Source organism: Heloderma suspectum, chromosome 6 (assembly GCF_057233095.1).
Source record: "Heloderma suspectum isolate Gila_16-S chromosome 6, 16-S_ref, whole genome shotgun sequence".
Taxonomy (NCBI): domain Eukaryota; kingdom Metazoa; phylum Chordata; class Lepidosauria; order Squamata; family Helodermatidae; genus Heloderma; species Heloderma suspectum.
The window spans coordinates 109,252,881-109,267,047 of NC_139463.1; the positions used below are offsets into that span (position 1 = coordinate 109,252,881).

The following is a 14,167-nucleotide window of genomic DNA, read 5'->3' on the forward strand; positions in this document are numbered from 1 at the left end:
ATGGGAAACCCACAAGCAGGACATGAGTGCAACAGCACCCTCCTGTCCATGTTCCCCAGTAACTGGTGCACATATGTTTACTGCCTCTGATACTGGAGGCAGCATAGAGCAAGCATGGAAACTAATGTCAGGTTCAGCATACATTCTATTAAGAAATACAGAAATAGGACATAGTGGAAGCAAACAAGCTCTCCTACAGCTGCAGAAGATCCCTAGGGAGAAACTTCAACACCTCCCCTTTCCAAGGCTGCACCTTCATTCAATTCTAGTTAGAGACTCCTACCAAACTGCATTTTGCTATGTCTGTCTGTTCTCATCTGCTGGAGGGCTGACATCTCCTCCAGTTCTCTTCTGTATCTCATTTCAGATGCAAGAGAGAGAGAAATAATCTCCAATTATGAGGAGGAAAGCTTCTGTCTTGCCCATCAACTCTCCCACTGATGATGACACACTGAGTGATCATCCTGGACCATTAGCCAGCCAGCTAATGGGAAGGTCATCCAGGGGAAGGTCATCCAGGGGAAGGTCATCCAGCAATCATAACAACACTCCTACTGTAGGCTGAAAAGGGGGCGTGGGGAGAGGCAGCACTAGAATTTGAAAAGGACAAAGGAAATGGTGAGCTTTGAGCTGGGACAGTGTATTGTGCTTTTAAAGTTTCTGCTGCTGCTGCTAGCTTATTTGTCATTTAAATTCTTTATCCATTGAATGTCCATTGCTTTTATGGTCTGAAGATCATTTTGTGTTTCAAAGTATGCTGTGTTCCACTTTGTGAGGGTTTTACCTTGCAAAATCTACAAATGTATTGCATTAATTAATGCTTTTGGACTAAAACAATACTTCAGAACAAGTTATTTTTGTATAAAGAAAAATCATCCTTGAGATCCTTTCACAAAAAAATGGAGACTCTCTAGAGATGTTTGGATTTAGATGCCTCCTCTGGAAGAAATGATACCACACAGACTCCCTTCTATACAGGTGGTTAGGATAGTAAGGGTAGTCAAGTCATTTTACTACTGGCAAAAGCAAAACTCCCATGGTTGTAAGTTTTTATGAACAACTGGGGACCATTCAACACATTCTGAAGTTTCAAACCTGGTTTCACACTAGGGATGTCAGAGAATTCTGCCACGGATCTCAGTGAGGCCGAATGCCAGTGCATTCGGCCCCCTGAAATCTGTGGCGGAACGGTCTGCCCCCCCCTCCCCCCCCCGCGGATCCCCCCCCGGACGAGACTTACCTGGGGCGGATGTTCTGGGCAGTGGCGGCTCCAGCGGTGGCGATGGCGGCTGGTCTTCCGACCAGCTGCCATCGCCGCCATTTGCAGTCTGGAGGTTTTTTTTGTTTTGTTTTTTACAGAGACGTGATAGGCTACGTAAAGATTTACGTAGCCTATCACAGCTGGGTTAAAAAAAAACAACGCGTATGCAAATGGCGGAGGCTACGGCCGCTGCCATTTGCGTTCCTTATTTTTGGCCGTCTTAGTCTACGTAAATATTTACATAGACTATTACGGCAAAAATAAAGGGGAATGCAAATAGCATAGCGGGCGCTATTTGAGTTCCCCTTTATTTTCGCCATAATGGTCTACGTAAATATTTATGTAGACTAAGACGGCCAAAAATAAGGAACACAAATGGCGGCTGTAGCCGCCACCATTTGCATACGCGGTTGTTTTTGTTTTTGTTTTTTTACCCAGAGCCCTCCATGGCCAAAAATCCAGCTGCGGACGGCTCTGGCCTGGGCCTGGCCGGCTGCTCTGCGGAGCCGCCGCAGAGCACAGCCAGCCGTCGAGGATTCCGAGGGGTGCTATTTGCGTTCCCCTTTCTTGTCTTCGTCTTCGTCTATGTAAATATTTACGTAGACTAAGATGGCGAAAAATAAGGAATGCAAATGGTGGCGGCCATAGCCACCGCCATTTGCGTATGTGTTTGTTTGTTTTTTACCCAGAGCCCTCCGCAGCCGGAAATCCGGCTGCAGACAGCCCTGGCCTGGGCCTGGCTGGCTGCTCCGTGGAGCCACCATGGAGCACAGCCGGCCGTTGAGGATTCCAGGGGGGAGGACTGGATCGCCTCCCCCCCATCGAGGATTCCGGGGGGAGGGACAGAACGCCCACCACCACAACCATGAATAGAATCTGCGAAAAGGTAAGTCACTTTCGTATATCCCTAGTCATCATCCTACCTGGGAACATCCTCATCATTGTGACAATTCTGAAAGACCCTCGACTAGGATCCCCCATGTTTTTCTTCTTGACCAACCTGACCTTCATGGACATCTGCTATAGCTGCATCGCACCTCCAAAGATGATCACCAACTTCTTCACTGGCCATAGAACCATCTCCTACCCAGGCTGCATAGCTCAGCTTTTTTTCATTCACTTTCTGTGTGGGGCTGAGATCAACCTCCTTATTAACATGGCTTTTGATTGGTATGTGGCTATCTGCCACCCATTGCACTATGCCACTGTGGTGACCAGGCTTGTTTAGTTTCATGGGCTGGAGGATTCATGCACTCCATAATCCAGGTCATTCTCATCATCCCCCTTCCTTTCTGTGCCCCCAATGAACTATAAAACATCTTCTGTGATATCACCCAGATCATCAAGCTGGCTTGCACCAAAACTCTAGAGGTTGTCATGTTCATTAACAGTGGCGTGGTCACCACTGGATGCTTCATCTTCCTCCTCATCTCCTATGGGGCCCTATTGGTCAAGGTGAGGATGGGCTCCAGCCAAGGAAAGAGCAAAGCTGCCTCCACATGTATCACCCACACCATCATCATCTTCATCATGTTTGGTCCAGCCATCTACATCTATTGTCGTCCATTCCAAGACTTTCCCCTTGACAAAGTAGTGGCTTTTTTCCACACTGTGGTTTTCCCCTTGATGAACCCCATGATCTACACCCTGAGGAACAAAGAGATCAAAGTTGCTATGGGGAGACTGCTGAAGAAATATACAATTGGGGGGGGACAAGTAAAAATGACAATTATGTTTATTGGTTTATTGTTTGAGTCCAATGTATTGTATTAACTTAGTAGTAGTTAAAGGACTGGGATTCATCCTGTTCTGAAAGGGGTTTCACTCCCCTTGAAAGATCGGGTTTGTAGCTTAGTTGGGAGTGCTCCTTGATCCTGTGCTGTCCCTGGATTTTTAGGAGGCAATGGTGTCAAGGAGGGACCATGCATTTGCCAGCTGTGATCTTTCCTGAGTCGGTCCGATTGAGCAACAGTTATCATGCCCTGGTCACATCAGGTCTTGAGTATTTCAGTGCACTCTAAATGACACTACCATTGAAGAGTTTCCAGAAGCTTTGATTGTCACAGCTGAGGCTACTAACCATTGCATGGTATCAAGATCACGTTACCCAATACTGAAATATCCGCAGTATTTTGAGAGAGGGAGTATTTTGAGAGAGGGAGAAACATGTCTCCGTATCCACTTCCTCCACACCATGCATAATTTTGTACACCTCCATCATGTCTCCCTTTACCCTCCTTTTCTCCAAGCTAAACAATCCCAGCTGTTGTAACCTTCCCTCACAGGGAGATGCTCCAGCCCTTTGATCATTTGTCAGCCCTTTGTCATGCACTCATGACTGTTCACTCACCGAAGTTCATAGGTCCTTTTCATGATGTCATTAACCTCCGATGCCTCTCTTGTCATTTTCTAGGTTTATTCTGCCATTTGAAAAACTGCCAACCCCCACTCCCACCCATACCCCTCCCGAACCTGCATGTGAGTGGGTCTTCGGGCAAAGGCCCATCAAAACCTCCTTGTTCCATGGACTCCATCAGAGACACAGCAGCTAGAAATAGGCTTTAACTCTAACGTTTAATAAGAAAAACTCTCCTAGTTACAACACTGGGGGTCTTCAAACAGAACATAAAACAGTTGGGGAATCGCTCATTCATTAGGAGAATTCTCTCCACCTTCACCCATGACAAGGACTGACGCCAGCCAGGCAGGTAAATAATCCTCTCAGAGTTTGTCTCTGCCAAATGCATGAGAAGTAACAGTGCCCACAGCTGCTAAATCTTCCTCTGCTTTTTCCTCACAGTACTTTTCTTGGGGAAAACACTGACCCCACCAGTCTTCAGCAGGGAAGTCCGGTGCAGCCTTCTGGGAGCTTGCTCTTAAAGGGGCAATGGAGGAAGGAGAGGGGTGGTAGACCTCCTCACCCCTAATAGATTGAGCAGTCCCTGAGGAGCTGAGTTTGTTGTTTCCCAAGTAAAAAGCCGTTCCTCACTCCTGGCTTGCGTCTGTCTCTCCTGCTGTCTGGGTCGCTGCTCGTCTCCACATCTCTTCTTCTCCCCCTCCTCTCCCTCAATCTCCTTTTCCTGCCTTTTATCCAGTGTCAGCCTGCCTTCCCCCCATCACCCTCTTCACACCCTCCCTCTTCCAGGTAAATCCCATCACAGTGATTAGCACAAGCCTTGGGCATGTGCCGGCTGGCACTGCTATTCATTTGCACTACTGCCACTTTCCACTGCCCTGAGCCCAGCAATCCTTGAGCCCAGCATTTGGAAAGGTGCAGGGCACCCTGGCAATGCCGTGAGGGGTCTGAAGGATGCTGGGTAAGACATGGCAAGCCCCCCCCAAAAAAACCCTCACACTGCATCAAAGAGGTGGTGCACATCAAGAATCCTGCGATATTTTAGAAATCTTGCAGTGCCATCTGTTGGCTATATAAATGAAACACATACATGCCCACAAAGGGACTGGGAAAAACAGGGGTGGGGAGGGACATATATTGTGCCCGTTACTAACCTGCAAAGACTCCAGACGACGAAGCCCTGGTAAGATTGCAGGATTTTTCCTTAACGTAGAGAGGCTCAAAGAAAGACAGGCACCTCACTTGACGTTGCCTTCTCCCTTGGAAACTATCAGCAACAGTGACAATTTAGTTGTCACTAGGCAAACTGCCGGTCTTACCTTTAGACTTTGCATCTCTTCTATGGCCCTAACCAGGAGTAAAAGACATAGGTGCCCCCCCCATCACCCCAGAGTTAACTATGCTCATACTACTCCCAGATAGTTCAAAGTGGCTTGGTAAGAGTGAACACAACAGACTCCATCTTGGTGAAAGGCCAATAGGCTGTACACTTTCACTCTCTGTATCAGGGAGGCAGGAAGATGCAGACAAAGGGGGTGAGCCTCAGCAGAACAGTCATGGACATATGAATAGATTGAGCAACGCCAGTTTCCAATATGCATGCCCAAAAGCAGGGTGTGTGTGTAATATTAAGCCAGACATAAGTACTCATAGTACATTCATCCATAGTACATAGCGTATTTATCCAGAACCTAGCCAGCAACGTGCAAACTGTTCCAGTTGTTATCGTCTGAGTATCTTAACATGTGCTGTTCAGTCATTTGTGTCAACTTTTTTTTTTCTTTAAGAAATGGCTCTAGCAGGAAGAAGAAGCATGTCCTTTATTTTACAACCAACATCACCATTCCCAGTAAAAGAAGCAAGTTTTAACAGTATTGTCAATCTGCTTGTGTGATGTCATTTCTTTTCGGCAATGTCAATTCTTTTTGATGTTTTTTGGATGTAAATTTGGGGGGGGGGTCTATTAAAGGCAGAAGTTTTAATTGCAATTCACCGTTTCACTAAGGAGAACCGGTGTTCCACTATGGCTGATTGGCAATACATTCAGGTAGCCTCATCACAGAATGCTGACTACAGTCGGAGAAGCTCAGTGTATGGTTTATTAACAAAAACAGGAACAGAACATAGTGGAAGCAAGCAAGGGCTCCTACAGCAAGCAGAAGATCCCTAGAGAGCAACTTCGACACCTCCTCCCCTTTCCGAGGCTGCACCTTCATTCAATTCCAGTCAGAGACCCCTACCAAACTGCTTTTTGCTATGCCTATCTCTACCCATCTGCTCCAGGGCTGTCATGTCCCCCAGTTTTCTGCTGTGCATCCCATTTCAAATGCAAGAGAGAGAAAGAATCTCCAGTTATGAGGAGAAAAGCTTATGTCTTGTCCATCTGTGTCACCCCAGCTGTGTGCACTGAACTCTTAGGTTGGAAGTGCCAAGATAGTGATAAATCAGACTCAAAGATTTACTTGCAAAGGAGTACTTTATGGGGTAACTTACAGCACACAGGCATACCCAATGGTTGGATCAGACAGCTTCTCTCAACCCTGAGCCATTGAGTCAAATGGGTGTTATACAATACATGTTAGCCATGAGGCAGCTCAACACTCACAAGCACCCCTAGAGTTCATTCTCAGCATAGGCTAGAAGTGTTTGGTTCTCAGGCACTGCCACCTGTAAAAAGACTTTGCTTCCCAGGCACATCAGAGATAAAGACTCTCCTCATTAGCAAGAAATGCACCAAGAAGGCTGTTATCAGCCTTTTGACTCATCTGCACATGCTCAGAGGCTTACTAGCATAGGAATTGCACCAATAATGAACTTCAGCAAGCATTATGGATCTCTTGGCCCCTGTAATGCTATAAATGACTTGGCTACACTCCTGCAGCCAATACATCATCAACTTTCCTACTGTAGCCTGGTCAGTATGTGGGAAGGAACTAGGGATGGGGGAGAATTCCGCCACGGACTCCAATGAGGCTGGATTCCAAGAATCCGGCCCCACTGGGGCCTGTGGCGGAACGGAGCACTCACCTCTGCCTCCCCCCGGAATCCGTGCAGGTCGGCTCCCTTGTAGTGTTGATCCTGTGGAGCCGGCCGCCGGCTCTGCTTCGCTGGTGATACGGCCGGCTGCCATTGCTGTGCCATATCACTGGGGTAGGGTAAGTGGTCTCCGGACGCAAATGGCATAGTGGATGCCATTTGCGTCCCTATTCACACTATAGGCTATGCAAATATTTGCGTAGCCTATCGTGTCAAAAAACAGGGATGCAAATGGTGTACTGGATGCCATTTGCGGCCATAAAGCTGGTAGATTAGCCTAAATGCAGCCACAAATGGCTGCATTTAGGCTAATCTACCAGCTTTAAGTTTACAGCTGCAAATGGCACCCACTATGCCATTTGTGTCTGGAGACTCACTTACCCCACCCCAGCGATACGACAATAGGGGCCATCTGTATCGGCAGCAAAGTGGAGTCAGCGGCCGGCTCCACAGGATTGCTGCAGAATAGAGCTGGCTCAGACAGATTCCAGGGGGGAGGGACGGATCACCTCCCCCCCCCCCCGTGGACCTCCCTCCCCCCCCCCACCAGACCCAGAGGTAAGGTATTCATACATTCCTAGAAGGAACTGAATTTTAAAAAGAAGAAGAGGCAGCAACAGAATTTGAAAAGAACAAAGGAAAAGTTGAGCCTAAAGTTAGAGCAGTGGATTGCACATTTCACTAAGGTTTCATCTGCTGCTAGCTTATTTGTTATTTAAATTATTTATCTACTGAAAATTTATGGTTTTTATGGTCTGAGTATTTATTTTGTATTGCAAAGTATGCTGTGATCTGTTTTGTGATGACTCCTCCCCCCGCCCCCAAATCTACAAGTAAAGAAAGACAACCATGTTTGTTGATTTATTGTTTGAGTCCAATGTATTGTATTAACTTAGCAGTATTTAAAGGACTGGGACTCAACCTGTTCTGAAAGGGTTGCACTTCCCCTGAAAGATCAGGTTTGTATCTTCGTTGGGAGTGCTCCTTGATCCTGCAGTGTCCCTGGAATTTTAGGGGTGGTGGTGGCAAGAAATGAATTTTCATGTTGAATGTGCCAGCTGTGACCTTTCCTGAATTGGTCTGAACTGGCAACAGTTATCTGGTCACATTAGGTCTTGCAATGCACTCTAAATGGGGCTACCCTTAAAGAGTTTCTAGAAGCTTTAACTGGTGCAAAATGCCACAGCTCAGCTACTAATTAGTGTATGATACCAAAATCATGTTGCATCATTATTGAAATACCCACATTGTTTGCTACTCGTTTTCCAGGATCAATTCAAGGTGTAGGTTTTAACCTTTAAAGCACTTATAGACTGGGGGCCTGGGTATCTAAGGAACCACTTGTCTCATTATGAATCTGTCCAGTTATTAATATCTGTAGGAAAAGCCCTTTTGGATGGGAATTATTTGGTATTGCTGCCTCCTCATAAAAAGGCAGCTTAGCAGAGAAAAAACAAAAGGCAGAACAGAATAAGCATTTACAAGTCCCACATGCCCACAAGGCTACAAACAGGTTACCGCACCCTTCTTTAGTGAAGAAAAGGTAAAAATTGTTTATTCACAACATTTGTGCATATAGAAATGCAGGAACAGTGTATAGTTTCAAAAAGAGTTTGTTCAGTCCATTTCTTAGTGTTCTGTAATGTGCTCTCAGCAATGGTGGAGGTCAGAGAGAGAGAATGAGAGAGAAGGAAGGGGAGGAGCAGGAAACCACACTATAGGCTATGGAGATGCAAAGACTAGCCGTGATCTAAATTCCCATGCATTAATTAACTGAAACACTGCCCCCTTCCTGTAACTTGCAGATGAGGTTGCAATATTCCCAACAATCTTGAAGATACCATTGCTTGCAGAGGCCCACTTTTCAGGCACAGGTGAAAACGCTTTCTCCTGCATCACTCCCAAACTGTGGAATGCTCTCCTTCCAGAGTTATGACTGGACCCTACTCTCAGCTTTGCACAAAGGAATTAAGGCATGGCTTTTCAATCTGGCCTTTTAAACTGTTTGGTTTGAGTGTTTTACAAATGTTTTAGCATGGATTTATTGCTGATTTGTTATGTTTTTGTGTTTAAGAATTGTTGTACATTGACTTGGTGACAAAACGTGACATATTAGTGTTATAAATAAAGAATAGTTGAATTGGTAAAGTAACTGTCTGATGAATAGAATATTAGGTGATATATAGGATTACAGTTTCTCCTCCTTTCCCATATGCTAATTAGAAATTAACTGATAGAATAGAACAAACTAGATCTATTTTACTCTAGTGGATTAACATGTTGCAGTGCTGTTGTTTCCGTTTAATAAATCTGTAAAAAGATGGTTACCTGCGAACACAGTTCATGAGAAAAGTCAGTCTAATGAAAGTTTTAACTTAACTAACTGCATTTATTGAAACATTCCAAGTGTTACTTTTTTATTTTTCAAAACTTCCTTAAATACAATGTCCTTGGTGTAAACTCCAGGGTAGCCACTGTCACGTCCTTGTTCTGGTCCGTCGAAGACTTGAATCTTGAGCTTTGCCAATGAGCACACATGACTCATGGCAATGTAGAGATGTCCATGGCAAAAGACAGGTGTAGGTAGATAGATGCCAGTTTGGTTTGCCTGGCTGCAACATGCACCATGCCAGGACCCCATCCAGCCTCACCATGAAAGTACAGCAGAGGGTAAACCACAGGGTTGCCATGACTCTCCATAGTGGAGAACTTGTAGCCCTGTCCACCTTTATAGTATGCTATCAGACAACTATCAGCCAGAGGAAAACCATCCGAGGTTACAAACACAGCAGCAATTTCAGAAACACTGGGAACATTATAGCTTCCAGAGTGAGCCATACTGTTCATTATTCTGCAGTCATGATGGAAGCACAATGATAGCAAGATTGTTAACAGGGACTGGCCTGCGAGCTCATATTACGCAAGTACTTTTCCAGCTGCACTGGCTGCCAGTCCATTTCCGTGCCCGATTCAAAGTGCTAATATTAACATTCAAAGCCCTTCACGGCTTGGGGCCAGGTTATCTGAAGGATCGCCTCCTCCTATATGTGCCTGCCTGGACCTTAAGTTCATCCTCAGCAGCCCTTCTCCGTGAGCCCCCGCCAAAGAAAGTGAGGTGGGTGGCTACTAAGAGGAGGTCCTTTTCTGCTGTGGCACCCCGGCTGTGGAATGAGCTCCCTAGTGAGGTTCGCCTGGCGCCTACATTGTATTCTTTCCGGCGCCAGGTGAAGACCTTTTTATTTTCCCAGGCATTTTAGCATTTTAGCTCTTTGGTCTTTTATCTTTGCTGTTTTAAGTCTGTATTTTAAATCCCTGCCCTGCTGCTAGGTTTTATTCTGGTTTTAGTCTGGTTGTATTGTTATGCTGTGGTTTTAATGTTTTATATATTTTATAGTGTTTTATTGTGTGCTTTTGGGGTTTAATTTTTGTGAACCGCCCAGAGAACTTCGGCTATTGGGCAGTATAGAAATGAAATGAATGAATGAATGAATGAGTCCATTAGTGTACATCCAGAAGCAAGTGTGGCAGCATTCTCGTGCTCAAGGATTTCACTGACATGGCTGCACTCATTAGCATATGGGTTAACAATAAGTCACAGGTTAGTGAGTGACTCCAGCAAGGTGTGGTCCAGTGAACTGTTCTCTGCTCTCTTGAGGTGAGCCATAGTGGCCTCATCAGTGTCAAGGATGTACAGCTGACCATAGCCTGGATTCTCATCTGACTGCAAAGTGCCCATCAGATGGTACACTGAGCCTTGGACCTTGAACACAAATGGACCGAGACCTTGCAGCTGTGCCATCTTGGGTGGCGTGTAGAAGGAAGCAAAGCCTAGGGCACCGTTGTACTTGCGAATGTCCTTCGGGAATTGCTTGCCAAGAGCAGAGCCATCGGTGACAATGTTGCAGATGAATCCCAGAATTGTGAGTGGTGGTAGTGAAACCTTTCTGCCATATTGCAGCAACGAATTGACCATTCAAGCTTTGGCTGTTGGGTGGCATAGAAATATAATAGAATGAATGCATGAATGAATGAATGAAGCGTACTTAGGACTGGAGCCTTAGATAAAGAAACAGGTGAATAAATGCAGAATCAGTTTCTCTATCACTCACAAGTTCCAAACAACTTCCTTGAAGCAGCATTGAAAGGGGGGGGGGAGTTTTTTCTTGGTGCTAACTTTTTAACAAGGCTCCTGGGGACCAACTGAGGGAGCTGCACCCCAGGGCACGGTTTGCCCTTGGATATGTGCTTCCTCACCTCTGGCTCTCCAAGGGCCAGAAGCAATATGGCTGTGGAGGATGAGGAAGCCTTGTGCTGCCTGCAGGGCTGCCAGGCATTTGGAGGGAGGCAGTGGTAAGTGGAGGCTACATTTCCACATCCCTTCTCCCTCCTTGTTCCCCACTGGTGTGGACTGGTCAACATCCACCTGCCATCTCCCTTTCTAGCTCAGCAAGAAAGCAAGAGGATGGGCAAGGGGGTGGGTGGAGGGATTGGAAGGGAGCTGCATTGGCTGCATTCACTCCTCCAGCCTCAAGGACTTTGAAGGCAGAGGCACTACAGTCCTGGCAAAACTGCCCATCCATTTCTTTCTTTCTCCCCATGAAAATCCAGAAGTGTTTGTTCACCTGATATATACATATATTTAATTCATCATATATTCACTATTTTTAATATTGGAAAAGGTTGATGAGACGAGAATCCAAAGGACAGAAATGCATTTTCTAGGGAAATGGACCACTTTCAGAATAAGAATGCTTATATTTTGAGCTTCTTTTTCTAGAAAACCTCTGATTTTGCATCCGTTCTAATACTACTTCGGTGCTCTATGGTGTGTGTTTGTGTGTGTTGTGTGTGTATGGAGGAACAGACAGACAGACAGATATTTCCTGTGATTCTGCAATCACAGTGTGCAAGCATGGAATTTGATACAGGGTTCCACATATTTATTTTATTTATAACTAGCTCCCGTCTTCAGTCCCAGCTCCTGCCAACCTAGCAGTTCGAAAGCAAGAAATTGCAAGTAGATAAATAGGTACCGCCTCGGCGGGAAAGGTAACAGCATTCCGTGCACCTCGTGCTAGCCACATGACCACGGAAGCGTCTTCGGACAGCGCTGGCTTTTCAGCTTAGAAACGGGGATGAGCACCGCACCCTAGAGTCGGACACGACTGGTTGGGGACACCTTTACCTTTTTATCCGGGAAGAGCATAGTGGAAGGAAACAGGCACTCTTTGAACATGCAGAAGATCTGCAGGAGCAATTCTGCAGTAATTGCATAATTGCAGTTAATTCCTGCTAGGCACTCAAGCACACACTCTCTATACACTCTCTTTTTGCTCTCTCTCTTTCTTCCACCCTTTCGCCCAACTTGAGATCTGATGGGTATATCTCATTCCAAATCCTTGAAAGAGAGATATTTCCAGCTATTGAGGAGAAGGGGTAGTGCCAGAGCATGAAAAGCACAAAAGGAGGGATGAGACTCAAGCTGGTATTTTGTAATAAAAAATATCTCACTTAGGACTGAAACTTTTTTCTTATAAAGAAAAGAAACTTCCTAGAGATCCTTTCACTAAAAGAGTGTCTCTGAAGAGATGTGTTGTGATTCTGATACTTCCTCTGGAAGATATCATCCAAAATGTCACCACCTGGAGATTCACAAAGACTGAGGGGAGATATGGTAGTGCTCCTCAAGGACTTGAAAGGTTGTCACAGAGAGGAAGGACAGGATCTCTTCTCCATCATCCCAGAGTGCAGGACATGGAATAATGGGCTCAAGTGACAGGAAGCCAGATCCCAGCTGAACATCAGGAAAAACCTCCTGACTGTTAGAGCAAGACGACAATGGAACCAATTACCTAGGGAGGTGGTGGGCTCTCCCACACTGGAGGCATTCAAGATGAAGCTGGACAGCCACTTGTCAGGGATGCTTTGACTTGGATTCCTGCACTGAGCAGGGGGTTGGACTCAATGGTCTTGTGGGCTCCTTCCAACCCTACTATTCTATGATTCTATGAATAAGGGAGCCAACTTGTTTTGCTACCTGTACCCATTACTTTTAAAAGCAAAAACCCTCCCAAATTTATATAGAGGACCTGCAGGTCATCCTGCACTTTACACAGCTTAAGACAGCCTTTCCCCAACCTGGTACCTTCCAGATTTTTTTTTAGACTTCCAACTCCCATCACCCCACCCAACATGGCCAATGGTCAGGCACGTTGGGACTTATAGTCCAAAACATCTGGAGAGCATCAAGAGAAGGCTGAGTTAAAATGCAGATTTCCCACTCCTGAAGGAGGTCAGTCAGTCCTGTCACTCCAACAAGTGTACCTGTGTGACACCCTGGTTTTCAAATGAGCCTTAAGTTGGTTCCTGCTTTGCCTTGAAAAAAACAGCTAGTACAGACACACCCAAACACTGCATCCTACTAGCTGAACCATCCAACCAGCTTTCTTCTAATTGGTGAATCAATTGGCAGAGCCATAAGAAGGTATATAAACAGTGGGTTAAAAAAATGAAACCTGTAACTGTTTGATGTTTAACATCCCCAACTTTATTCCAATGCAGGGCTATTCACTGTAAGGATGGAACAAGGAAACCATACCATAGTGACTGAGTTCATTCTCCAGCAGTTATCACAGATCTGGGAGCTACAGTTGTTCCTCTGTGGCCTTCTCCTGCTCTTCTATGTCATCATCTTACCAGGGAACATCCTCATCATCGTGACAATATTGAATGAATCCCGTCTGGGATCCCCCATGTTTTTCTTCTTCGCCAACCTGGCCTTGATGGACATCTGCTACAGCTGTGTCATCCCTCCAAAGATTATAGCCAACCTCTTCATTGGCCATAGTACAATTTCCTACTCAGGATGCATGGCTCAGATTTTTTTCATTCATTTTCTGGGGGGAGCCGAGATCAACCTCCTCATTGCCATGGCTTTTGACCGGTACGTGGCCATCTGCCACCCACTGCGCTATAACACAGTGGTAACCAAGATGATTTGCCAAGTTTTGGTGGTAGGTTCATGGGTTGGAGGTTTCATACACACCATGATCCAGATCATACTCGTCATCCCACTCCCCTTCTGTGGCCCCAATGAGCTGGACAACTTCTTTTGTGATATCAACCAGATCATCAGGCTGGCTTGCACAAACATTTACACTCTAGAGTTTGTCATGTTTGTCAACAGTGGTTTGGTCACCACTGGATGCTTCATCCTCCTTCTCATCTCCTATGGGGCCCTACTGGTCAAGGTGAGGATGGGCTTCAGCCAAGGGAAGAGCAAAGCTTCCTCCACATGCATCACCCACATCATCATCACTTCCATCATGTTTGGTCCAGCCATCTACATCTACTGCCGCCCTTTCCAAGACTTCTCCTTTGACAAGATAGTGGCCTTTTTCCACACTGTGGTCTTTCCCTTGATGAACCCCATGATCTACACCCTGAGGAACAAAGAGATCAAAGTTGCTATGTGGAGACTGCTAAAGAAATACAACATTTGTGGAGGCAAGTAA

General features: G+C 45.8%; 1 protein-coding gene and 1 pseudogene across 1 annotated transcript; both read left to right on the plus strand.

The window, feature by feature from the left end:
- On the plus strand, window positions 1-4,499 carry LOC146342435 (olfactory receptor 4N2-like; annotated as a pseudogene).
- An 8,732-nt stretch (window positions 4,500-13,231) lies between these two features.
- On the plus strand, window positions 13,232-14,167 carry LOC146342436 (olfactory receptor 4M1-like). The gene has a single exon (XM_084808550.1). It carries the CDS (start codon window positions 13,232-13,234, stop codon window positions 14,165-14,167), a length of 936 nt encoding a protein of 311 aa, XP_084664676.1.

Coding starts and splice junctions, on each gene's coding strand:
- LOC146342436 (XM_084808550.1), top strand. CDS start 13,232: ATGGAACAAGGAAACCATACCATAGTGACTGAGTTCATTCTCCAGCAG.